The 24,752-nt window shown below is 50.6% G+C and overlaps 2 protein-coding genes across 3 annotated transcripts; one reads left to right on the forward strand and one right to left on the reverse strand.

Annotated features, from left to right (window-relative positions):
- Positions 1-347: 347 nt before the first annotated feature.
- Positions 348-9,350, reverse strand: RFNG (RFNG O-fucosylpeptide 3-beta-N-acetylglucosaminyltransferase; the record flags this gene model as incomplete). Its single annotated transcript, XM_084273669.1, has 8 exons — positions 348-3,022; positions 3,239-3,324; positions 4,556-4,721; positions 4,877-4,965; positions 6,701-6,854; positions 7,265-7,367; positions 8,070-8,118; positions 8,922-9,350. 8 exons carry the CDS (start codon positions 9,348-9,350, stop codon positions 2,956-2,958), a joined length of 1,143 nt encoding a protein of 380 aa, XP_084129795.1. The 3' UTR covers positions 348-2,955.
- Positions 9,224-24,338, forward strand: GPS1 (G protein pathway suppressor 1). Of its 2 annotated transcripts, none has more exons than XM_084273668.1 (14): positions 9,224-9,335; positions 12,121-12,213; positions 15,460-15,641; positions 17,272-17,436; positions 17,612-17,747; positions 17,911-17,988; positions 18,322-18,382; positions 18,756-18,841; positions 19,239-19,333; positions 20,826-20,931; positions 21,263-21,343; positions 21,467-21,604; positions 22,124-22,258; positions 23,069-24,338. In XM_084273668.1, the coding sequence occupies exons 2-14, from the start codon at positions 12,136-12,138 to the stop codon at positions 23,141-23,143; spliced, it is 1,416 nt and encodes a 471-aa protein (XP_084129794.1). In that variant the 5' UTR covers positions 9,224-9,335; positions 12,121-12,135; the 3' UTR covers positions 23,144-24,338. The 2 variants fall into 2 exon arrangements, with proteins under 2 accessions (XP_084129794.1, XP_084129793.1); XM_084273667.1 differs by lacking the exon at positions 9,224-9,335 and adding an exon at positions 9,704-9,782.
- Positions 24,339-24,752: the final 414 nt, after the last annotated feature.

Consider the following 24,752-nt stretch of genomic DNA (forward strand, 5'->3'; position numbering starts at 1 on the left):
GAGCCCCCCGCGCCCAGGGACCCCGGCGCTGAGCCTGAGCCCTGCAGCGGCAGCGTGCTGGAAGGTACAACAGCCAACCAGGCCCGAGCTGGCTGAGGTGAGAGCCAGGCCCCTGCTGCTCGCAGCCCCAGCACGGCAGCCCCAGCTCCTGCTTCACAGAGCTGGCAGCGGCTGCCAGCAGAGCAGCACAATTCCCCCTCCTGTCAGAGGTCTGCTTGGACCACTCCCCACTTCAGTCATTGCTTCTCCAAAGACTGGAATTTAAAGGTTCCTGTAACACATTTAACAGTGGCAGAAACAAAATAGGACAGTCAAGAGACAAGTTTCCTCATTTCAGTTCCTTTACTTCACTCTCTTAATCATCAATAACCCCATTTGTCCCTCTGCTCACTCACAGGCTTCTGGCTCTTTGGCACCAGAAGCCTGGCAGAGGCTGTGACCACAGGGCAGGGAAAGCACAGCAAGAAGAGTGACAAGACAGCCTCTGACATGAGTTAAATATTTATTTTGCAGAATCACTTTATGCACCAGGCAGGAGTTTGACTTAAAAGCTGCGTCCTGATAGATCCACAAACTACTGTATTGCCAGTACAAGAAACCTTAAAAGCAGCTTGAAGGCATGCAGGAGAACACAGCCCTTCCTCAGTTTAACAAACACCTCACCAGCTTGGAGCACGCTGCCTCTTTGGCACACCCAGCTCAGGGGACCAGTGTGAAGCTTTACTCAGTTCTGCCTGCCATCCAGATGGAGCACTGGCCTTTCTGCACTGCAGCTTGCCACACAGGTACTACCCAGTCCGTGCTGGCTGGGGTATCTTATCAGAGGCTTCTACCAGCACAAGAGGAAGAAAAGCTCCAAGAGAAGAGATCAGAATCAGTTTTTGAAGACAAAAATGTCATCAAGGAAGTTTCATGGGTTTCTGCTAAAGGTTCAAAACAAGAAAGTAACAAGTGGTTTGTGGTGGTTGAGTTTCTGGGTAGTTTTTTTCTTTTTTAAAATATTTATATAGAGGAAGGAATACTCCAGAGCTATTAATGACAAACCATTAAACCCCAGGACACCTTACTGCTCTTGAGCAGAAGGCCTAATAAAAGGGTAGAACATACCCAGGCCCTACTATCCTACACCCCACCTGTTTCCTGTACCAGGCTGTCAGCATCACAGGTATTCCTGTTACAAAACAGCTGCTGTGTTACTGGGACTTTGATAGGATTTCCCCCAGCTTATTAACTTCACCTTATTAGCCATGAAGGAAAGGAGGAGTTTAAGGATGAGCTGCAGGACTGTATAGCCAGCAGCAGAGCTCAGCATTAATGACAAATTCAGAGAGAGCACAGGGTGCCCAGGTAACACTGAGAGGTTTTTGTTAATCATAAGAGTGCAGGGACCAGTGCATTTCAGGAGGGTGACACCTCTGCCAAGTTTTATACTTAATATACCACAGGCATTTGCCTCCATTATACCACATCCCAAATGGCAGGACCTTAAGCAACAAGGTGAAGCCCACAGTAGAGCTCAGCACAGCTGTTTAGAAATCTGAAACCCTCACTAGGTCCACATTCTGGCCATTGCTCACAGTTCCACAGTATCCATCATTCTGCATTCCCCTTTTAATCCAGCCTCTAGCACTAAACCAGCAAGTATTTTCTGAGGGGTTTTGAGAGTAGAGTGGTTTTGCAAATGAATTTTTAAACTGTTCTTCATGTCAGGTGGGGATTGTACCTGGCCAAAGTCTGGGCTAAGAAGAAAGTAAACATACAGGGCCCCATTTCTTCCACTTCTGAACCTAGGCTTGCTTTATTTAAAAACAGCAATACTGCTACAGCATTGAACTTCTGCCCTTGTGTGTGTGCAGTCTCCTCTGAGTGACTGCATGAGTTATTTATTGAAAAATTAAAAAGAGTAGAAATAAACACAGATCTAAACCTTAGGGTAATTAAAAAGATTATCTGAAGAAGCTGAAGTGGAGTAACCACAGTCATACAATTAAAGGTCCTCAAATGATACCATTCAAAACCTTCCTGAGGGCATTCTGACTATCTAGCATTCCTCCTCAGTGACAGGTAACAGCCCAGCTTCAGGAGCAGGACATGTTCCATCAGCCAGTGAGCACGCTCGAGCTCTTCCAGCCTGCTGTGGGCTGAGCAGGAGAAGCCATTACCATCTAGCATGGCAAATGCTTCTTCAGAATCAAACATCAAGGGAATAGTCTCAGACCTGGCAAACCACCATCATCATCAACAACCACTGCAATTCAGCTGGTAAGAGAGCCAAGGCTGACAATCACCTCCATGGGAGGCACACACAGACTACAGGGGACAACGTGCACTGTAAGCCATTTTTATCCAGTGCTGAGTAAGCTTACCCTTAACACAGGGTTTTTTCTGTAACAAAGGCTTCCAGCCTTGTTTACCATAGTGATTCCAGGATTTGTGTGTTTCTGAACAGACCCTGTCCTGGCCCACAGGTCAGGTTTTAATGTGACAGGCCACAGAAGCTGTTCCCAAGAAAGATGAGCGAAGACTTCCCCTCTCTTGTCACCATGGGGACTACAGTCTGCTATAGCACTCCAGCTTCAAGACAGTGGGCCTCTAAAAGCCTCTAACAGTAGTAAGGATGCTGTCAGTCCAAGTACTGCATTTGTCCAAGCACAGGTTCACATGACATGAGAAGAAAACCTGAGGTGACTCCTACACATGTACCAGTTGTCATTGTACAAAGAGCCACTGGACAAAAGAACAAGGATTCTTCTCAGAATGTCCCAGGCTGCCACTGAACAAAGCACACCTTGTGCTTGTAAGTAGAGTCTGTCTACCTCCTGTGCAGATACCTCTGCTTGTCTTCCCAAAGAAGAAAAGAACCCCAAAACAAGAAGCCCCAAACCAGAGAAGTCCCCCACAACTCCCATCTTATGCAAGCCAGGCAAGATACAGGTCTGAGCAGCTGGTCAGGAGCTACGACATCTTCTTAGCAGGGCACCAGATAGTGTCAGGGTAGAGCAGACAATGGACAGATTTAAACCTGTGAAGAAAAAACCACATGAGATTGGAATTCTCCCTACAAGGAGCACTCTGGCATGTGCAGCAGTCTGACAGAGCAGAGGGGGTGGGTCTAGCTGCCTGTGGCACAACAACAGGAGCTGACAGGAGAAAACAACCTGATTAGTGGGTTGGTTTGTCTCACAGTTGATAAACACAAACAAGGCAGGGAGAGCTTGTTTTGGAAGTGGACACTCACCGTGTGGGATCTTGCTGAAGGCCAAACACTCCTCCCACACTCACCACGTTGTGTTTGTTCCCAGGGTCCCCATAGCTCAGGGTTACCTGTAAAAGCAAATAACTACTCAGAAATGCAACAGTGATGCAGAAAATCAGAACAGGGGCAGCAGGATGATTAACAAACCAAGAACCCTGTCTGATCCAAAGGGTGGGTTACATTGGAAAGCAGGGGTTAGCTTGGACATAACCAATACTGGCACCAACAGCCACCACCACTGCCCATCTAAAGACAGCGTGGGAGAATAAGCACAGGAGCTGGAAGTTGCATTGCTCAGAAGGACAAGCTACTCACACCTGGAAGCTTTGCAAGGGATTAATCCTGCTAATGTCTGTACCTTCACTAAATGACCTTTGTTCATCCCCACCAGATATTGCCTGAAGTCCCAGCAGTGATGTCTTAACACACAGGGGGAAACAGAAACACTTGGCTGTTGAATGGCATGGAAAGGGCAACACAGTTTAGATCTCTGAAACTCCAATTCAGTGTAACTCTTCCACACAAGCACTGTATTAAGAAGCTTTCATGCCAGCTAGAAGACTACTCACAGTTTCTCTCTGACTGTAGGCATCCTGAATTTTGGGTTAGTGAAACAATGACCAACAAAAGGCTGTATTCCACATACAGTTAAACTCATTACAGAGATGACATCATGCTGGAATTTGGCCCCAAGTGTGCATTTCTACTGCTTAATACAAGTGCCAGGAAAATATAACCAAGCAGTTTGTAGGGGCAAAGCCGCTCCCTGGCTTTTTCCTGGTGCCAAACAGCACAGGCAGACATAGCTTCTGGACAGCCTTGCAGCTCCATCTACTGCCCGTGAGTGAAAAGGCATCCCAGCAATTAAAAACGACTTGATTTTTCCTAAGACTGATTAATTGATTAAGTTTCTTGAGATTCAGCCAAGTTATTCTTAAAAATGCTCAATCATTTAGCTGTGTCTCAGAGGTTTTGAAAGGCAAAGACAGAAATGCTTTCTTACATGACAGGCAGAGCATCTCCTCCTTCCACACTTGCTGCTACAATGTCCTGTGGAAAGTCAGCTTAGGAGAATGGCCTATTCAGGCTTAACATAGCAAAACAGGGCCCCTAAGGAAGGGGCTGCTACATGACCTCACTGGCTAAGGTGAAAGTATGGGCTTTACCTAAATGAAGGAATTTGAGAGCTCAGAGTCTGGAGACATCCTTCTCTGCAGAGAGAGCTGAGTCTATGGAGGGCATTCTTCCTGATCACACTGAGGTGTAAGTGTGACAACAGAACATGAGGCTTAGTCCTACCTGCTGCAGCACAGTCTCTCCTTGTAGCCTCTGCAGATTCTCCAGGTGGGAGTGGAACAGTGGGCTGTGCAGCAGCTTCACCTCCAGCAGCCCCTCGATGATGTAGCCGATGGTGCAGTCGTCAGGCAGACGCACTCTCTCTGCTGTGCTGATGAAGTTGCCCAGGCTGAGACACAGAGCACAGGAGACAAGATGAAGTGTGCCCTAAAGCCTGCCAAGCACACTGCTCTACAGTCATGGAATACCCTGAGCTGGAAGGGACCATAAGGATCATCAAATCCAACTCCAGAGCCATGGAGCTCAGCTCAGAACCCTGTTTACCTGGCCCAGGGACTCATCTTCAGGGCAAGACCTCTGCTGATACAGAATCCTGCTCCACCTGTGGCAAACCAGAATTTCACGGTTGTCTTCTGAAGAGCAACAAGAAAAACACACAGTAGTTACTGATCATCAGGTTTCTTCTGTTTGGCTGGACAGGGGAGGGAACTTGAGGTTCTGCTGGGTATCTTGCACTGAGTCAGAACAAGGCTACAGATTAACTGCTATTCCTCTGGGAGCCCAGCTGGCTGTTTTATCAAATGAAAGCTGATCCTGGAACTGACAGCAGCTGAACTGTCAAGACACCACAATCAAGGTAGCACACATGAAATGGGAATCATAGAGTCACAGAGGTTGGAAGGGACCTCTAGAGCCCATGGGGTCCAACCCCCTGCCCAAGCAGGGTCCCTAGGACAGGTCACACAGGTCGGTGTCCAGACGGGGCTGGAATCTCTCCAGAGAAGGAGACTCCACACCCCCTGGGCAGCCTGTCCCAGGGCTCCCTCACTCTCGCTGGGGAAAAGTTCTTCCCCAAGTTGGTGCAGAACTCCCTGTGCTCCAACTTGCAGCCATTGCCCCTTGTCCTGTCCCCACAGACACTGAAAAGGGGCTGGCTGATTCCCCCTGCATCCCATACTTAAGATGTTTATAAACATTAATAAGGTTCCCCCTTAGTCTTCTTTTCTCTAGACTCAACAGTTCCAGCTCACTCAGCCTTTCCTCACAGGGTAGATGCTCCAAGCCCTTAATCACCTTCATACCCCTCCTCTGGACTCTCTCCTGGAGATCCCTGTCCTTTTTATCCCAGGGAGCCCAGAACTGGGCACAACACTCCAGGTGGGGCCTGACCAGGGCAGAGCAGAGGGGGAGGATTCCCCCCTGTGACCTACTGCCCACACTCCTCTTGATGCCCCCAGGATCCCATTGTCTCTCTCAGCCCCCAGGGCACACTGCTGGCTCATGGCCAATGTGTCATCAACCAGGACCCCCAGGTCCTTCTCCACAGAGCTCTCCTCCAGCAGGTCATCCCCCAGCCTGTACTGATTCAAGTGGTTATTCCTTCCCAGGTGCCAGACTTTACACTTGCTTTTGTTGAGTCTCATCTGGTTTCTCCCTGCCCAGGTCTCCAGCCTGTCCAGGTCTCACTGAAACTGCAGTCCCATTGCTACCCAACTCCATCTGTTCCCTGGTCATTCTAGCCAAGGGTCACAGCCAGCTCAGTGTTCCTGAGGGAGCCAGAGGTGAGCTCATAGTCACTTGGGTCCATGTCCAAGAAGACTGTTTTGTTGTGCAGTCTTCCCCAACAAGCTGCTTTGGGATGACTTTCTGGCCCATGGAGTGATTCATCTTTAGGCCTGTCAGTACAGGTGATCCAGTGAGGACTTGGCCTTTAGCAAATGGATCTCATGACTGAGGTATGTTTACTTCCACTTCCTGGAAGCCTAGTAACCAACCACTCAGGATTAGAAACACCTTACGTACCCAGAGAGCCTCTGTCACCCACCTGAGGTTGGCTCAAGGTGACAATGTGGTAACTGCTCTCAAAACACAATCCCCAAACCCTAAGTCAATGAACACTGCCCTCAGAACCACTACAGGGAAGGAGCCAAGGTGAGGAGGGCCCTTCACCTTGTGAAGGAGATTGACATGCATGAGTAAAGGAAGGAAAGCAGACATCCAGCCAGGTGACAAATACTACTGTGCACAGGCACAGGAGGTCACACTGAAGGTTCCTGGTTCTGAAAGTCACCACTGCCAAGTCCACTTGTTTTTTTTATGGCAAAAATCCTAGGAATTCTCAAGGTTCTAAAAGCTCAGAATGCTTACTGATCCATCACTTTGGACATGGTCAGCTGCTTCAATGGGATGGTCCAGGCTCGGTCTCCCCACGTAGACATCCTGGCTGTGTGAGAAGGCAGACAGGAGACGCAGGAGAGTCCGAGGGTTCACGTAATTGTCATCATCCACGTGGCAAAACCACCTTCAAACACAACAGAGTGAGAAGGTTACAGCAGAGTAGTGGCAAATAAATGAGTGACAGGTTTAGAGCCAGGTCTTAGTGCGTCAGGCTCGGAGCAGAAAGCATTTCCCACTGCTCTGGGTTACAGAATTTGAAAGCTGAAGGCATCCACAGACCCTAATCCTGGAAAAATATTAATAAACATTAATAAATAATAACAAAAATTAACAACCCCCTTTAGATTAGCATCCTTTCCACCTTTCAGATGATGCTTGTTTAGAAACACTGCTTCATGCTGTGCTCCCTTCCCCCTGATGCTCATCACCACATTGTAACTTCATTCCTTACTGGAGCAGAGGAGGTTACTCAACTTTCCTGTGAACACAGGACTAGAAGAAACAAAGTCAATCAGAACAATGTGTTTCACCTACTTTTGCCCAGATTCCAGGAATTTATCATATTCCACAGACATCTTGCAGCAGAGAGCTTGCCGGGTATGGACAGCAGAACAGTTGGTGTTGATCATATGATCCCCTAGAAAAATAAAGATCAGCCCTTTCAGGTTTAAGAAGCATGTGAAGTCCAACAAAGACTACAAAAGAAGCCCACATTTGGCACTAATACCCTCTGCATCTGAAGTGCATGTGGTGCACACATGGAGAGTGAACTGCAGGGCAGGCAGGGCTCACGGGCTGTGCATGTGGCGTGCAAGCTGTGGAGTACAGAGAAAGGTGAGTGCAGGATGTGGATGTCAGGAAAAAATTCTTCACTGAAAAGAGTTGTCAGGGCCTGGAACAGGCTGCCCAGGGAGGGGGTTGAGTCACCATCCCTGGATGTGTTTAAAGAAAGGCTAGATGAGGTGCTCAGGGATATGGGTTAGCACAGGAGAGGAACAGTTGGACTTGATGTTAAAGATCTTCTCCAACCTGGTGGTTCTGTGAGGTAACCAGTGCCATGAGCCTGTGTGCAAAAGGAAATGCCTGATGTAACTGTGGACCAGACAGACTCACTAACACGAAGGAAGTGGGTGCAAAGGTGAGCCCAGTATTCAGAAAGTTCCAGGCATCTTGTCCAGGTGGTAAGTAGGAACAGCATATTCTGTGAAAGGAGAAGTTTTTCTCCTTGTTCTCCATCCTAACTTCCCCAATGGCTCACACATTGTGAAATAAGGGCTTCTAGGTACAGAAAAACCCCTCAGTTATAGCAGTTGGCATGTGCCTGTGCCACAGAGCTTACCTGCTTTCAGGCGTAGCTCCCGATCCTCCCAGTCTGTGAAGATAAATGTCTGTAGGAGACAAAAGGTGTGTCCACAATTGAGAATTTCAGAAGCTAATTTCAACTTTGCTCAACTGCACTCAGAATTTGGAGTACTTTCCCTTGTTAGCTTGTCACAGTAGCCATTGGAAGCGGGGTGGGGAAGGGTGGTGGTGAGAACCCCAGCAGGTTCAGCCCTTGCCTTATGTGAGAAGGGTTTGCACTGCAAACCACATGAATGTGATTCTAGTAAAACATCCCAGATTTCACTCTCCTCATCTCCAGGTACAGCCAATTTCCAGATAGGAATGACCATCTGCTTTGGTGGCACCTCTCTCTGCAACTTCACCTACTCCCTGTGGCTAGGAGCCAGCCAGGAGAGCCGGGGTGGAAGGTGCCAGGTGGTGCCACCATCTCTTTCCAAAGCTGCATTAACACACTTGAACGGGCTACAACCTGACAGAACAAGTTCTCTGTCATTCAGTGGGAAAACCTTAGTCACTGAGCTTCCCAATCCAAAGCAACATCTTAGATGCATCAGCACAGGGGATCTTTCCTCATCACGGGGCATCTCCCACAGCTCCATGGAAGCCAGCAGACTGTTTTCCTCTTGGCCCATGGATGCCAGGTAACGAGTACCCAGCTTAATCAATGAGGAACCCTTTGAGGTGGGCACAGCTGAGCTCTATAGACACGGTAACCTCCCTCAGCCTGGCAAAGCAAGCCGGTGTGAGCACATGCAAGGGAAGACTCAGCGAGGAAGCAGAGCGGCTGCTGCCAGGGGAAAGGCGGGGGGGAAGGGGAGGCTGCCCCTGCCCGCTGGCGACGCCTCACCTGTCCCCTGGCCTGGGAGATCCAGGTCTGGAGGAGCAAGTCCAGCCGGCTCTTGTGGTACTTCCTCGTGGTCTTCACCGCGATGAAGATGTCCTTCAGCTCCAGGCTCTCCCTGGCCGAGCCCCCGGCAGGCCCAAGGCGGCCCTTCCTGGCAGGCTGCGGGCTGCCGCCGAGGCCCCCGCCCCGGCCGCCCGTCCCAGTCCCGCCGCCGGGCTCCTGGCGAGAGCCCGCCCGCGTCCCGGGCACGCCGCTCCCCCCGGGCCCCTCCCGGTGCGGCGGGACCCCGCTAGGCCCCACGGCGGGCGGCGGGCGACGGCGGGGCGCGGCGGCGGGGGGCTGCCCCCGCGGCAGCAGCAGCAGGAGGAGGGCGGCGGCGCTGACGGACAGCAGGAAGCAGGCCTTGCGAAGCCCCAGGTAGGAGCCGCTCATGCTGCAGCCCCGCGGGCCTCCGCCGCGCTGCGCGGCCGCCTCATGGCCCCGCGGGCGGGCGGCGGCACCGGGCGGGCCGGCGCCGCGAGCCCAGCAGCCGGTCGGTCGCGGCCGGCGGAGGGGAGCGCCGGGACAGCCGAGACCGCGCGGGGAAGGCGGTAACGAGCGGCAGGGCCCCGGCGAAGGCGGGGAACCCCCGCGCAGTCCCGCCCCGCCCGCACCGCCGCCCGGTGCGCCGGCGGGAGAGGCGAGGCGGGCCGGGCCGCGGCCCCTTTAAGGGCTTCACCTGTCGGATGCGGGCTGGCGGCGCTGTGTGACCCGGTAGTGGAAGCCCCGCAGAGGGGGAGGCGCGGGGAGGGGAGGGGGGTGTGATCGGAAGTGGCTTCCGCGAGGGGAAGGATGCCGTTGCCCGTCCAGGTTTTCAACCTGCAGGTACGGGACAGCCGCCCGCCCCCCCCGCCCCCCGGCCCTCCCGCGCCGTGTCCGCCAGCGCGGCCCAGCCCTGCCGCGGCCCAGGCCTAGGCGCGGAGGCTGGGGACGCCGGGCCGCGGCCTTCCCCCCTCGGGCTCCCTTGCGGGGGCTCCCGGCCCCCGGCCGGGCCTTCGCTCGCCCTTCCGCTCCGGCCGTGTGGCTTCCGCCGCCGTTCGTGGCGAGCGGCTCCCAGCGCAGCGGCCCCGCCGCTGCAGCGGGCCCGTGCTGCGGGCAGGGCTCGGGGGGAGGAGGAGGAGGAGGAGGGTGTAGCGAGGCGACGGATGAAGAGGGGCTGAGTGTCTGGGGTGGGGGGGAAGCCGCGGGAGCCCAGAGGGGGTCGGTGTGCTGAGCCTGGACCTTCACTAAGCGCCCCTCGGCCCCGTCAGCAGCCACCCAGCGTTCTGCCAGGGCCCAGAGGGGTTCTGACAGGACAGGGCGAGGGACAGTGTAGCGAAGCAGCTCAGCTGTCCCCAGTGGCGGGTCCTGCTGCACCCCCGCAGCCGGTCACGCCTCTTCTTCCTCTCGAGTGCAGCAGAAGACTCCAGCTTGAGCAGCCGCTGATCAGCTTGCATGAGGCCTTAGGAGGTTCCTCCCCACAGGGCTCAGAGAATCGTAGGGAGTGAGTGTTGTTTTATTCACTTTCTGAGTAGTTCTTAAGTAAACCTCGTGTTTCTCTGCCAAAAAAGTAGCTTGAGAATGTTGGGGCTCACGTTGTCCCAGTGGGACTTGTAGCCCCTCTTGGTGTGTTTTCCCTTATCTGGGAGTGAAGAGAGAAATGCAGAGTGTGGCCTGGCAGCTCAGCAGGGCAGAAACCATCCTGTTCCACCAGCTGGGGTTACTGTTGGTTTCTGTAATGCTGATTTCTAAGGAATCCATGTCAGGATTTCACTGTCATAGGCAAATTCAGCCTGCAAAAGCCAGCTCTGACAGTGTTTATGATATAAGAGAAGATAAGGTGGATAAAAACAGAGGAAGCAATGGTCTGTATCTGTGGTGACTTAAATGATTTCGTGCAGTTTTCCTGGATAACGATCTAGAGAGTCAAACTCTCCTTTGCATCCTCCTTTTCCCCTCTTCACATGGGGAATAACAAGCTGGGAAACAAGCTTTTCTGTGCTTTCCTTGCTTTTCCTTCCCATTTTGGGAGCTTTTGCATCAGCATTGAGATAGGTACATAATAAACAGGCTGTGGGGGAAGACAAGCTGGTTCCATTTTTAGAGCTAGGAAATCTGGCTCTGCTCTGTTCCTCCTCACACAGGGAACCAAAATACAGCAGCCCACCCACTTCCCCCCATCTGTGATTTCTTAACAGACAGCAAGATCAGGAAAAACATGGGTGTGATTTTGGGTTGGTGGGAGGAGGGTGGTTGGCATTTTTGTGCTTCCTAAGGCCTGCTCATGTCATTTACCCCAAATCAGGTGTTATGGTCATATCAGCACCTCCTTAGCACTTGATAGGATGGCATTCAGCTTGGCTTTCCTGAGTTTAAGTTGGTAATACCCAGGGGGAGTGCCCAGCATCCTTCTGACTAGGAGAAGGAACACCAGAGTTGTTTGTGGGGTTGCATAGTAGATTGGTTTTAAATGGGACCATGCCCAGGTATTGCACTGGTGCAGTTGTGCTGAGGTCACTGTACTGGTATGATTCCCTGTGGGGTTCAGAGCAGTGCCAAATGGACTGGGAGAATAAAATCCTGTTGCTCTGGTGAAAGAGAATCTACCCAAACAGTTGGACTCTGGTAACTATGGTAGGATGGTCCAACTGCAGTACAGAGAATTTTTTCTCCAGTGTTTGTCACAAACCAGGGAATTGCCACTCTACATTCTGAACTTTACATTTTTTAAACTTCTAAAAAGTTTTAACAGGTGTTGGTTGGGTTCCCCCCCACCCCCCTGACTCCTTTTAAGCATTAGAGTAGCTTGGAAAGGTTCTGGTGAGTATTTTGGGTCCTTCTGGATATTTGGAGCTTCTTGAGCTGAGTGTTAACACTTGCTCCTGCTCAAGGAAGAGACGTGGAGCATCATTTGGAGTTCAGCATGGATGCTTAAGGCCCTTTGTTAGGATGAGGTTTCTGACCCCTTCACTTTCTTGCTGGATGATCCACCAGCCAAACCAAAGTGCTGGGTGGATGCTGAGCCTCAGTGCTGCTTGTTGGAGACCTGCTGGGGGGTGGTGTGGCTGGAGAGGAAACCTGAACGTGTCTAAAGACACACTGAGTGTGTATTTAAGCAAGCCCTTCCTAGCTGTTCCCTGCTGCAGTGCAGGGAGCCCCCTCTGACCTTGCTTTGCTGTTCCAGGGCGCAGTAGAACCCATGCAGATTGACGTAGACCCACAAGAAGATCAGCAAAATGCACCTGATATCAACTACGTGGTGGAGAACCCCACTCTGGTATGTGCTGGCTGAGGGCTGTTTCTTGGGCATGGCCTCTTCCTGGAAGGTGTTTGGAAAACTCCCTCCTTTTACTCCTTGGTGAAGTTTTACTTAGAGATGAAGCCATTTCTTTCAAAGCAAGGTGGAGTGAGAAGAGCAGGTACCTCTCCTTAGGGGTAGGAGCTCTTCTGTAGCTCCTTGTCACATGCTGACCTCTACTGCACCTTCTGAGGTGAAGGAGGATTGCTGTTTCATGACTTGCTGCCTCTTGGGCACAGCTTCCTTTCCAGAAGAGTTCAGCACATCTCTGATTACTGACACAGACACAAGTTTATTTTGAGGTGTGTTCTTTGAGGAGCCAGGCTGATGTGCACTAAGTATATAATTAGGATAGAATTCTGCCATTGGTGATCCTCTGGAGACTGAGAGCTGTAGAGTTACAAAAGGTGGTATTTGGTTTTATCAATTTCTTCAATTTTTACTTAATGCTGTGAGATTTTAGCCACTTTTTTGGCCTATCAGCTCTTTAACAGTGAGAGGCCACTGTGTCAGAAGAGAACAAAAGGTCTTAATTGGACAAAGTTAAAGCAACATTAAAGTTGAAAAATAAAGCATTCAGTTGGGAAGCTTTGGGTCACTCAGAACCTCTGAAGCATTCACTTGTACCTCTTGTCCCTGTGCCTAACAACACATGGCTACTTGTTTACTCCACATCTGTCTCTGGTTGTTTGGGTTTTTTTTTTGGGGGGGTGGGAGTGTTGTGGGATTTTTTTTTCATCATCTGGCCTGATACCTTGTTTGATTTCATTGCTTTTCAGTTCTCTAAAGTTAGAGTGCTGAAGCAGTTGTGTTGTCACCTTCATGTCTGTGTTGTTATTACAGCACTGAAATGCTCCACAAAAACACAGTGATCATTCTTTCCTCTGTAACTGATGTTAAGCACCAGAATTCCCCTGTGGAACTTGCAGACCTGAGGAGTAAAGTGGAATTACTCAGTGACTGCAGGAGTATTGTGCACCAGCAGGCATGAAACTGGAGAAGAGAGGATGCTCCTGCCTTTGTGCTGCCACTGAGGGATGGGGTGCAGCCTGATGCAGGCAAAGTGTCTCTGTTGCAGCAGAGCACAGGGTTACACACTTTGCAAAGCCTGTGCCTGCCCCAGTTGCACTGGAGTGCAGGAGCCATTTTTACATTTGCTGTTTGTTGGTTGGTTTAAAAACACTTACAAACACTGAGGAACACTGTCAGTGCCAGCAGTTTAAGCCTGGTAGCACAACCCCTTGCAGACATCTTGTTTTCATTCCTTGCAGCCTGCTTTGTTCTTCCTTTCAAGGCTGACTAGCTGCTCCTTTTCTGTCTGGCACCCACATAACTCACCCCCAGCACTTTGTCACTTCTTATCAGTAAGTTTCCACTGTTGGTTAACCCTCCCAGGGTTCGTGATCAAGGAGTCCCAGCAGGTCTCCTTCTAGACACAGCTGCACAGTGTCTGAAGGGCTGTCAGAGTCCTGTGACTCCTTCCCCACACCTCTTGTTTTCTTCAGGTTCTGTAGCACATAAAGCAGGAATCCCAAGGACACAATTTCAGTGCACACTGTCCTGTTCTAGTCTCAGAGCAAGATCATTCTGGCACTGAACCAGGCAAGAATCACGTTAGAAAATGCTAATTTCACATTGATAGCAGCATCCTAATTTAGGCATTCATGGTGAGGTAGTCAGATGTGACACAGGATGCAGATTAAATGTGGACAGGCAACCTGAACCTGGTGTTTCCTGCTGCCTGAGTGCTTGACTCTGCCCTGAACATTGTGCTGTGGTTGGTTGCACATGTACTTCTGGCTTTAGGGAAACTCCCAGCAATGCTTTTCTCCTCCCCTCTCTCTCTTCTCCTCCCCAAGGCTTAAAATCTATTAAGTGTTCAGAATGTACACCTCAGATCTTTCCTCAAGAGTAGGAGACACTCTTTGCTCTCAAAGGAAATGTTTTAAGGAATTAGTGTGAGCAAAAGAGTGCACATTCTCAAATTAAAACTATTCTTTCAAGAAAAAAAACCATCTGGGAAGGTTGTCTGCTTTGGGAAGCTCTGGCTCAAATGCTGCAAATTGGTTAACTGAACATTAGGATGATTAACAGGTGATTTAACTGATGCATAAGGTGGGTGAGCTGGTTGGCCTGAATGAACAGTGAATGAACTAAAGCAGAGGCAGCTTGGCATGTGCTGCAGGCTGAGGGGAAGGTCAGTCACTGTGTGCTGCACACAGAGGAACTGGCTGAAGTCTGAAGAGAGCAGGAATGGGGTGGGTGCACCTGGGTTTGTATTGCTCATGTGCCCTCCCTGAAGGAGTCAGGGCTGCAGGAAACCCGTGCAGGAGCTGTCTGTGTGTGCAGCCTGTCTGTGTGTGCAGCCTGTGCAGCCTGCCTGTCTGTGCAGTCTGTGCTGCGTGTCTGTGTGTGCAGCTGTCTGTCTGTGTGTGCAGCTGTCTGTCTGTGTGTGCAGCCTGTCTGTCTGTGTGTGCAGCTGTCTGTCTGTGTGTGCAGCCTGTCTGTGTGTGTGTGAAGCCTGTCTGTGCCACCTCCTGTCTTTGCAGTCTGTCTGTCTGTGTAGCTGTCTGTGCCGCCTGTCTGTGCAGCCGTCTGTCTGTCTGTGCAGCTGTCTGTCTGTCTGTGCAGCCGTCTGTCTGTCTGTGCCGCCTGTCTGTGCAGCTGTCTGTCTGTGCAGTCTGTCTGTCTGTGCCGCCTGTCTGTGCAGCTGTGCAGCTGTCTGTCTGTGCAGCTGTCTGTCTGTGCAGCTGTCTGTCTGTGCAGCTGTCTGTCTGTCTGTGCAGCTGTCTGTCTGTCTGTGCCGCCTGTCTGTGCAGCTGTCTGTCTGTGCAGTCTGTCTGTCTGTGCCGCCTGTCTGTGCAGCTGTGCAGCTGTCTGTCTGTGCCGCCTGTCTGTGCAGCTGTCTGTCTGTGCAGCCTGTCTGTGCAGCTGTCTGTCTGTCTGTGCAGCTGTCTGTCTGTCTGTGCAGCCTGTCTGTGCAGCTGTCTGTCTGTGCAGTCTGTCTGTCTGTGCAGCTGTCTGTCTGTCTGTGCAGCTGTCTGTCTGTGCAGCTGTCTGTCTGTGCAGCTGTCTGTCTGTGCAGCTGTCTGTCTGTCTGTGCAGCTGTCTGTCTGTGCAGCTGTCTGTGCAGCTGTCTGTCTGTGCAGCCTGTCTGTCTGTCTGTGCAGCTGTCTGTCTGTCTGTGCAGCTGTCTGTGGCTGCTAAGGCCGGGTGTTGTTTCAGGACCTGGAGCAGTACGCGTCCAGCTACAGCGGGCTGATGCGCATCGAGCGGCTGCAGTTCATCGCCGAGCACTGCCCGCAGCTGCGGGTGGAGGCTCTCAAGATGGCGCTCTCCTTCGTCCAGAGAACCTTCAACGTCGATGTGTATGAAGAAATCCACAGGAAGCTGTCTGAGGCCACCAGGTACTGGGGGGTCACGGGAACCTGAGGAGCTTTATGGGTTAAGACCAGAGCACCGCAGTGGGGACTCTGCGTGTCACACTGGCACGGTCTGTGTGCAGATTGTCTTGGGCCTTCCAATATGATAGCAGGGAAATGTGGGAGTTCAGGCCTAAGGACTGATGCTTTTTAACAGACTGAACACACAGAAGACCAGAAGACATTGTCTTGTTTGAAGTCTTAGTGTTTTAAGAAACCACAGGCAGGTATTGAGGAGAGTTTGGTCCTTGCAGCTGCTTCAGATATTAATGAACACAGTGGTCTTTCCTTAGGTGGATTACAGAGGTGAAGCCTGTTCTAGATGCTCCTGTGTTCATAAATTAAAACCTTATCTAACTGCCTTGGTTTGGTTTGTTCTGCCCTGAGAGTCTTTGCCACCTCCATGTAGCAGTGTGTTTGTTGCTTTCTGGGGCCTGGCACAGGCTGCCCAGGGAGGGGCTGAGTAACCTTCCCTGGATGTGTTTAAAGAAAGGGTAGATGAGGTACAGGTTAGTTTAGGACAGGAATGGTTGGACTTGATGGTCTTAAAGGTCTTTTCCAGCCTTGTGATTGGAAGGCCCTTGAGGAGGGCCACAGAGATGCTCAGAGGGCTGGAGCAGCTCCCCTACAGAGAGAGGCGGAGGGAACTGGGCTGGTTCAGCCTGGAGAAGAGAAGGCTGTGGGGGGACCTGATTGCAGCCTCCCAGTCCCTGAAGGGAGCAGAGGAACAGGAGGGGAATCGGCTTGACACTTGCAGGACAAGGGGGATGGAGTGAAGCTGAGGGAGGGAAGGGTTAGATGAGATATTGGGGGAAGTTCTTTACAGAGACAGTGGTGAGGGGCTGGAACAGGCTGCCCAGAGAGGGGGTGGGTGCCTCATCCCTGGGGGTGTTCAAGGCCAGGTTGGATGGGGCCCTGGGCAACCTTGTGTAGCTCCAGGCCTGGAGGTTGGTGTCCCTGCCTGTGTCAGGGGGTTGGAGCTCTGTGATCCTTGGAGTCCTTTCCAACCCAGACCAGGCTGGGATTCTGTGATTCTCACATGTGAAAGGCCTGTTGGTAAAAACCCAATCAAGCAAAAAGCCTGAGAAGCTCAGCACATGTTTTTCTGTTTGAAACACTGGAAAGTGAGTTCAGTGCAGGGGACCTGTGGATCTGAGCTGGATGGACAAGTTGAATAGTATCTGTGCTCTGTAGCTTTGCTATGGAGTCATTGCAGTGTAGCTGGGGAGAGGACTTATAAACACATCCACCCCGCGTCCCATGTCGAGATGTTTGACTGGATTCAGTGAATCTTTCATAGACTATAAATTAATTGCAGCACTATTACTAACTTAATTATGACAGAGCAGGTTGTTTCTTTAAAATTAACAATGACTTGCTTGTTAGTGAAATACCTGCAAAAAGTCCTCAGGGTAATTTTGAGCAGACTTTGTGACCATCTGTGGTTGTCACGTCACTGTGACCACTGGAAATCCCAGTCTTTTCCTTCTTTTCCTCACCATCCTTGGTTTCTCTTTGTTCTCTCTGTGTATGCAGCACTGTTGGTTAGGGCAGGAGTGCCAGAGCTGTGTGTTGAAAAGCTTGCAGCATAACAGCCCCATTCAAACTCTTTCAGAGACCTGCAGAACACCCCTGACGCTGTCCCTGACAGCGGCGTAGAGCCGCCTCCCCTCGACACCGCCTGGGTTGAAGCCACACGCAAGAAAGCTCTGCTGAAACTGGAGAAACTCGACACAGACCTGAAGAACTACAAGGGCAACTCCATCAAGGAGAGTATCAGGTGAGATGCAGAAGGCTCTGCTGGAGCAAGGAGGAGCATTTTGCTCCTCCAGGCATCTAACAAGAGGATGTCAGCTGCATTCAGCACCTTAGGTCGGTGTGGTGAGTTTGGTACGAACTGACTGTGGCTGTTTCTGAGCCTGCAGCTCATTGGTGTTTTAATTCCTGTGCTGCAGGAGAGGCCATGATGACTTAGGTGATCATTACCTTGACTGTGGGGACCTCAGCAATGCTCTCAAGTGTTACTCACGAGCCCGTGATTACTGCACCAGTGCTAAACACGTTATCAACATGTGTCTCAATGTCATCAAGGTAGGAGGGTTTGGGGAGATGGGACTTGGTGTCTTTCTGATACCTGCTGTGAAGCCCACCCCTACTTTGCTCTGGTTACATCTCTTGTGCCTGCAGTGATGCTGCTTCTCCCAGTTACACCATTTATCCATGCCTGTTCTACACTGTTTCTGGCTCTCTGCAGGTCAGTGTCTACCTCCAGAATTGGTCTCATGTTCTGAGCTATGTAAGCAAGGCTGAGTCTACACCAGAAATCGCAGAGGTAAGGGCCTGCTTTTTGTCTTGCATGAGTTTTCCCTTTCTTTTCTGTCTCCAAAATGATAAAACAATTTCTTCCTTTTCCCCTTTACAAGTTGCTCCCTTCATCTTACAGCCTGTTCTTCCTCTAACCCAGCCTCCTTGGCTGCTGTACTGCTTTGGGGTTTGAGATTCAGTATTTCTTTTCTCCCGTGATTCTTGTGTAGGAAATCTGACTTAGGGTAAAAACCTCCCATCCTCAGTTATTGCCATGCTTCCCAAGACAAACAGGACAGTTGTAATTAATCAAAATGGATTTCATGCTGCTTGCTCACTGCTGCTTTTCCATGTCCTTTAGCAAAGAGGGGAAAGAGACAGCCAGACACAAGCAATTCTCACCAAACTGAAATGTGCAGCAGGTGAGTGAACCCTTCAGCTGCCTGTAGTGCCTGCCTGTCTTTCTGCCTGTTACACAACAGTATGTGCTAGGTTTATTTTTTTCTCTTAGATTTGACAGACTTTGTATTTTCTCACCAGAAATGCAAAGTGTAATAAAGATGATGAGGTGGAGCTGCTGACTTGGCTTTGCCATTTCTTTCTTCTCCCTAAGTTTCTCCAGAGAGGATGCCAGTGTGAGTCAGCATAGTTCAGAGGATGCTGGATACTGCCTGAGAGTCTCACTTCACCTCAGCAGTGAAGGCACCATCTGGGGCCTGCTCTACCCCCCAGATTTTGCAGTTTCTGCTAATTTGTGCTGTCTCAAACAAAGGACTAACCTTTTCTGGTTCTTAGGCTTGGCTGAACTAGCTGCTCGGAAGTACAAACAGGCAGCAAAGTGCTTCTTGTTGGCATCATTTGATCACTGTGATTTCCCTGAGGTGAGGACTGGGAGGGAGCTGTGTGCAGGTCTTGGGAGGGAGGGGGTGCTGTGTCGTTCTTCTGATGTTTTAGTTACTCTCACAGCATTCCTGGGGTGCTGTGAACTGTGATGGGGGTTTGGTGAGTCTCTGTTCTTGAGATCTCCAAATGATCTACTCCAGATTACACAGGAATTGCCAGTGGGATTTGTCTGTCTGTTTCAATCAGAAGTTGTCTGAATTGGTTTCTGCTCTCAGCAGTGGAGAATCTCTCAGGCTCTGGGGGAATGCCTCAGGGCATGCTGAGTGCTTTCACTGCCTTTGACAAGTCACAGCATGAAGGAAAGGCTTGGGGGGGTAGAGCACTGAATTCCAACCTTCAGTGGCCAGTGACAGAGTGTGTCCTCTCTCTCTCCAGCTGTTATCTCCCAGCAACGTGGCTGTCTATGGGGGGCTCTGTGCCCTGGCCACCTTTGACCGCCAGGAACTGCAGCGCAATGTCATCTCCAGCAGGTAGGTGGCACCTTGAGTGGAGTTTGCATGTACTGGACATCTCTGGGGCTTTGGTTGAGGGTAGATTCTGGCAAGATTAACAGTTTTCTCATACAGCAGAGAAGACAAATCGCTGAGCTTTTGTTTGGCTTGAGCATTAAGTGATGTTTTGCTGGCTGAAGCCTGGATGTTTTTCAAGGAAGAAGCCTTATAAAGGCACAGGAGCAGGCTGTGCCCATGTTCCAGAAGATAAGCTGTTGGGCAAAAAGGCCAACCTGGCTGAACAGAGAGCTGGAGCTGCAGCTTAGGGAGAAAAAGAGGATTTATGGCCTCTGGAAGACAGGGCAGGGCAACCATGAGGGTTACAAAACAGGAGTGAAGCTATAGAGGGAAAATATCCGAAGTGCAGAAGTACAACTAGAACTTCACCTGTGCTCCCATGTTAAGGACAACAACTAAAGTTTATATAAATACATGAGGAATTAAGAGACCTGGGAATAAAAAGGAAACTGGTCTGTCCTCTAGTAGATGGGGCCAGTAACACGGTGACAGAGGATGAGGAAAAGGCCAAGTGGCTGAATGCTGCCTTTGCCTCAGTCTTAACAGCAAGAGCAGCTGTTCCCTGAGCCAGAAGACAGGGATGGGGAGCACAATGCAGCCCCCATAACCCAAAGGGAAGTGGTGAGGGACCTGCTTCAGCACCTGGATGTATGCAGGGCAGTGGGGCTGGATGACATCCCCCTGAGGGGAGGGAGGGAGCTGCCAGAAGTGCTCACCAGGCTGATTTCCATCTTATGAGCAGTCCTGGCTGACTGGGGAGGTCCCAGTTCACTGGAGGTTAGTGAATGTGACACCCATCCACAAGAAGGGCTGGAAGGAGGACCTGGGGCACTATAGGTCTGTCAGTCCAGGTGCCTGGGAAGATTATGGAGCAAATCATCCAGTGTCATTATGAGGCACATGCAGGGAAAGTGAGTGATCAGGCCCAGGCAGTGTGGGATCATGAAAGGCAGGTCCTGCTTGACCAACATCATCTCCTATGATGACCTGCTTAGCAGGTGAGGGTGAAGCTGTGGATGTTCTATCTGGATTTCAGCAAAGCTTTTACACCATTTCCCACAGGGTTCTCCTAGAGAAACTGGCTGCTCTTGGCTTGGATGGGTGTTCCCTTTGCTGGGTGGGTATGGAAAAAGGGTTCTCACCTGTACTCTTTTTATTGGCTGATTCAGAGGATGAGGCCCCAAGGTTCAGAAATCTGTGATGGAGAATTGGGAGAGCACTCAAAAAGAGTGCATCCTGAAGGTCTCCCACTCTTAGGACAGGTTACATTCCATGCTTAACCTGCCTGTGGCATACTGAAAGCTCTGCTGTGAAAGGGAACACACACAGGCTGGCACAGTTGGGATTCTCAGGTGATAGGGAGAGTTTGTAACCTTACAATTTGGAGTGATGGGGATGTGGGGTATTTAAGTGATGGGTTCCAATGTCTGATCACTGACATCTTTATCTGTAGCTCCTTCAAATTGTTTTTGGAACTGGAGCCCCAGGTTCGTGACATCATCTTCAAGTTCTATGAGTCGAAATACGCTTCATGCCTGAAGATGCTGGATGAGATGAAGGTGAGTTGCAGGGGAGCAGTGCAGAACAGACCCTACCAAATCCCTTTGTGAGAAGCAGTGACAGAAAAAGAGCTGCTAAGAGTGTTCAGCTCTTCTGTGTCTTCTGTCTCCTGATGTGGTGGACAGAAACTGGAAGCAGTTTAGCAGTGAGGAGAAAACACAGGGGGTTGGTTTAAAATACATTGCAAGTTCTTGAATTCATTCTTGGTTTGTGGTGTAGGATCTTTAAGGCTGAAGTGTATACACACAGGAAACATAGGAATGGTGTATTTTTCCAGGTTGTTTCTCATCTTGTGATGGTTTTGGGGTTTTTTTCTTCTGTTTTGCACAGGACAACCTGCTGCTGGATATGTACCTCGCCCCTCACGTCCGGACACTCTACACCCAGATCCGAAATCGTGCCCTCATCCAGGTAAATTGTTCCTGGGATCCTGAGAGGTGGCTGGTCAGTGGCCATCTCTTTGGAATTGCTCTTCCCATGGTTTGTCAGAGGGTGGGGAGGACACTTGGCAACTGAGTGTTTCCTTTTCCCCAGTACTTCAGCCCCTACGTGTCGGCAGATATGCGCAAGATGGCCACTGCTTTCAATACCACGGTGGCTGCTCTGGAGGATGAACTTACCCAGCTGATCCTGGAGGGACTGATCAATGCCAGAATAGACTCTCACAGTAAGGTGAGTGGTGGAGCCAGGCTCTTCTCAGGGATGGCAGCCACAGGACAAGGGGCAGCGGGTGCAAGCTGGAGCAGAGGGAGTTTCAAGTAAATGTAAGGGGGAACTTTTTCCAGTGAGGGTGAGGGAGCCCTGGGACAGGCTGCCCAGAGAGGGGGGTGCAGTCTCCTTCTCTGGAGACATTCAAACCCCACCTGGATGTGTTCCTGTGTGATTTAGTCTGGGTGATCTGCTCTGGCAGGGGGGTTGGACTAGATGATCTTTCGAGGTCCCTTCCAACTCCTAACACTCTGTGATTCTGTGATCTGAGCCACAGATCCCACACTGAGCAGCTGTGTTAAGATTGGAGTGAGTCCTGGGCTGCCTTGAGCTTGCACTGAGCTGTTGAGACCGGTATTTCCAGCAGTGCTGATCTGTGTGGAAGCTCAGACTCCGTGGTAGCTGAGCTTGGGCTCCCTTGTCCAGACAGGGTTCCCTCCTGTGGAACCTGTCCCAGCTCAGCTCCCTGTCTGGCTTTTTCAGATCCTTTACGCTCGAGACGTGGATCAGCGCAGCACGACCTTTGAGAAGTCTCTGCTGATGGGCAAAGAGTTCCAGCGCCGCGCCAAGGCCATGATCCTGCGCGCCGCCGTCCTGCGCAACCAGATCCACGTCAAGGTGTGGATGGGCACCTGGGCTGGGCACCTGGGCACAGGGGGGAGATTCTGAAACCCAAACCTGTAAGAGTTTGGTGAATGGAAGATCCTGGAGGGGAATGGATGTGTCATACTCATGATTGGACACGTTCTTACAGCAGGAAATGCTGAATGGAGAAGAACAAGTGTTCCCAGCCAGTACACTGACCTGCCTGTACAACACAGAATGTCCTTTGGAGTTTATATGATTGAGTTGATTCTAATTCATTCTGAGTAATCCTTGAGAGACAGAGCTTTTATCCAAACAAAGATGGTTTAAAGTAATTCTTTTTAGTAGTGGAAGTTAAAAAACCAAACCCAAAACAACCAAAAGCCAGAAGACAGGAATTGCTTGGAGTATTCCTTCCAGGATGTGGTTCCAAAAGAATGCCCTGAGTGAGGCTAAGCCATGAATGGGTTCAATTTGTAGTGTATTAATCTGTTATAACTAAATGCCAGACAGGATTCAGCTTTGGGGGCCAACAGCACCTTGTACAGAGTAAATAAGAGTGGTTTAGAAGTTCTGGTTTGACTTGGGGGTTGGACTTGATCTCTTGAGGTCCCTTCCAACCCCTACAGTTCTGTGACTTCCTAAGGATCAGTTCTTGTGAACAGTAACTATTGAAGCTGTAAACACAACAAATCTCTTGCAAAGTTCTCATTATTTATGAGTTTTGGGTATGTTTTCCCCCTGTGGTTATCCTGCTGTGCTTCATTTGGTTTCTCAGGATGCTCTTTGCAGGGTATTTTATTTACACATCACTAACCAGGATGTGTTTTGGTCTTGTTGCAGTCTCCTCCAAGAGAAGGCAGCCAAGGAGAGCTCACTCCAGCTAACAGCCAGTCCAGGATGAGCACCAACATGTGAAAACCTTCGTGCACTACCAAAAGAAACAGTCCCTCCAGGACTGTACCCAGTGTCTCACCCACTAATTGCTGAGCTCCACAAACTGCCCCTGCTTCCCTCTCTTCCTGCTTGGATGGAGAGGCTCAGGGCTGATGGTAGAAAATAGGAATATTCTGGTAACTTTAATTCCCCTTGAAAAGAAATTCTTCCTAAAAACAGCGTCCCTGCAGTGGGCTCATCATTTCAGTTTTGGTAGAACATCTTCATTCTCTTTTCTTCCACCACAAAGAGCTGTCAGGTTATTGATACAGAGGCTGATTTGAGAGGGTTTTTCAGCAATTATTAGTTTTCTTGTTTCAAAGCTGCAAAAAATAGTGTGAAGTTGACCAGATGGGCAGGATCCAAGTTGTACTTTGCTGGCCTGAAAGTCTTGCCCTGATTCTGAGCAGTGCTGAGCTTTCCATGTCAGGTAAATTCAGAGTGTTGCTCTCAGTTAAGGAGCTGGAGTTCTGATGGAAGAGATTTCCTCTGAGAACCCTGCTGATCTTTCACCTGCACAAGAAATCACAGTGTGCTCAGCCACAGGCCTCCACTGTAGGGTGTTGTGTTTACTTGGACCCTTCCTTTCTCTCTGGGTTCTGTTTTCAAAGTCCTGTTTCCCACCTGTGCATCACCTGGCTCTGGGGCCCAGTGTTAGCACAGCAGGGACCCCTCTGCTTCATGCACATCCTGCTGCTTGTCCAGCCCTACACCCTCAGTGCGTGATGGTTTCCCAGCGTGTGTGACAGGAGCCATAAAATCCCACTCCAGTCCTGTGGAAGAGCTGGAAGGAGCCCTAGGTGCCTGCTCTCCAGGTGCATTTATTCCCTTTTTCCTTTTATAAAGGGATAAAAGGTGGCAGCCCAGATGGACATGTGCTCTGTGTTCATGAGAGGAGATATGCACTGAATTTCCTGGAGTCCCTGCAGCCTGGCATTCATCTGCTGAGCATTTAGCTCCAGCCCTCACTGGTCTGGCAACTGGCTACAGATGTTCCTGGTCATGAGTTCATGCTTCTTTTTTTTTCTTTTTTTTTTTTTTTTGAGCTGTTCTGTTCAGTGCATTAAACAGGGAATAAAAACCTGCTGAGTATTTGGAGTTTTGTGTCACAGTTGGGGTTTAGGTATTCTGATCTAATGCCATTGGGCAGTTATTGGGCAGACACTGGCAGGACAAGGGGGATGGAGTGAAGCTGAAGGAGGGGAGGGTTAGATGAGATATTAGGGGGAAATGTTTTGCAGAGAGAGTGGTGAGGGGCTGGAACAGGCTGCCCAGAGAGGGGGTGGGTGCCCCATCCCTGGGGGCGTTCAAGGCCAGGTTGGATGGGGCCCTGGGCAACCTTGTGTAGCTCCAGGCCTGGAGGTTGGTGTCCCTGCCTGTGGCAGGGGGGCTGGAGCTCTGTGATCCTTGGGGTCCCAGCCCAACCCAGGCTGCGATTCTATGATCTCCAAGGTGCTGTTGCCTGAGAGGTGTCAGTGGGTGAGAGAGAAAGTAGCAAGAGTCCTGCTGCCCCGTGCCACACGTGTGTGATGGGTGTGTTGCTTTCTGGGACTCTGCAGTATCACTCTTGGTGTTGCTGTCTGACTTACTT

This window comes from Gallinula chloropus (assembly GCF_964237585.1).
Source record: "Gallinula chloropus genome assembly, chromosome: 20".
In the NCBI taxonomy this organism is placed as follows: Eukaryota; Metazoa; Chordata; class Aves; order Gruiformes; family Rallidae; genus Gallinula; species Gallinula chloropus.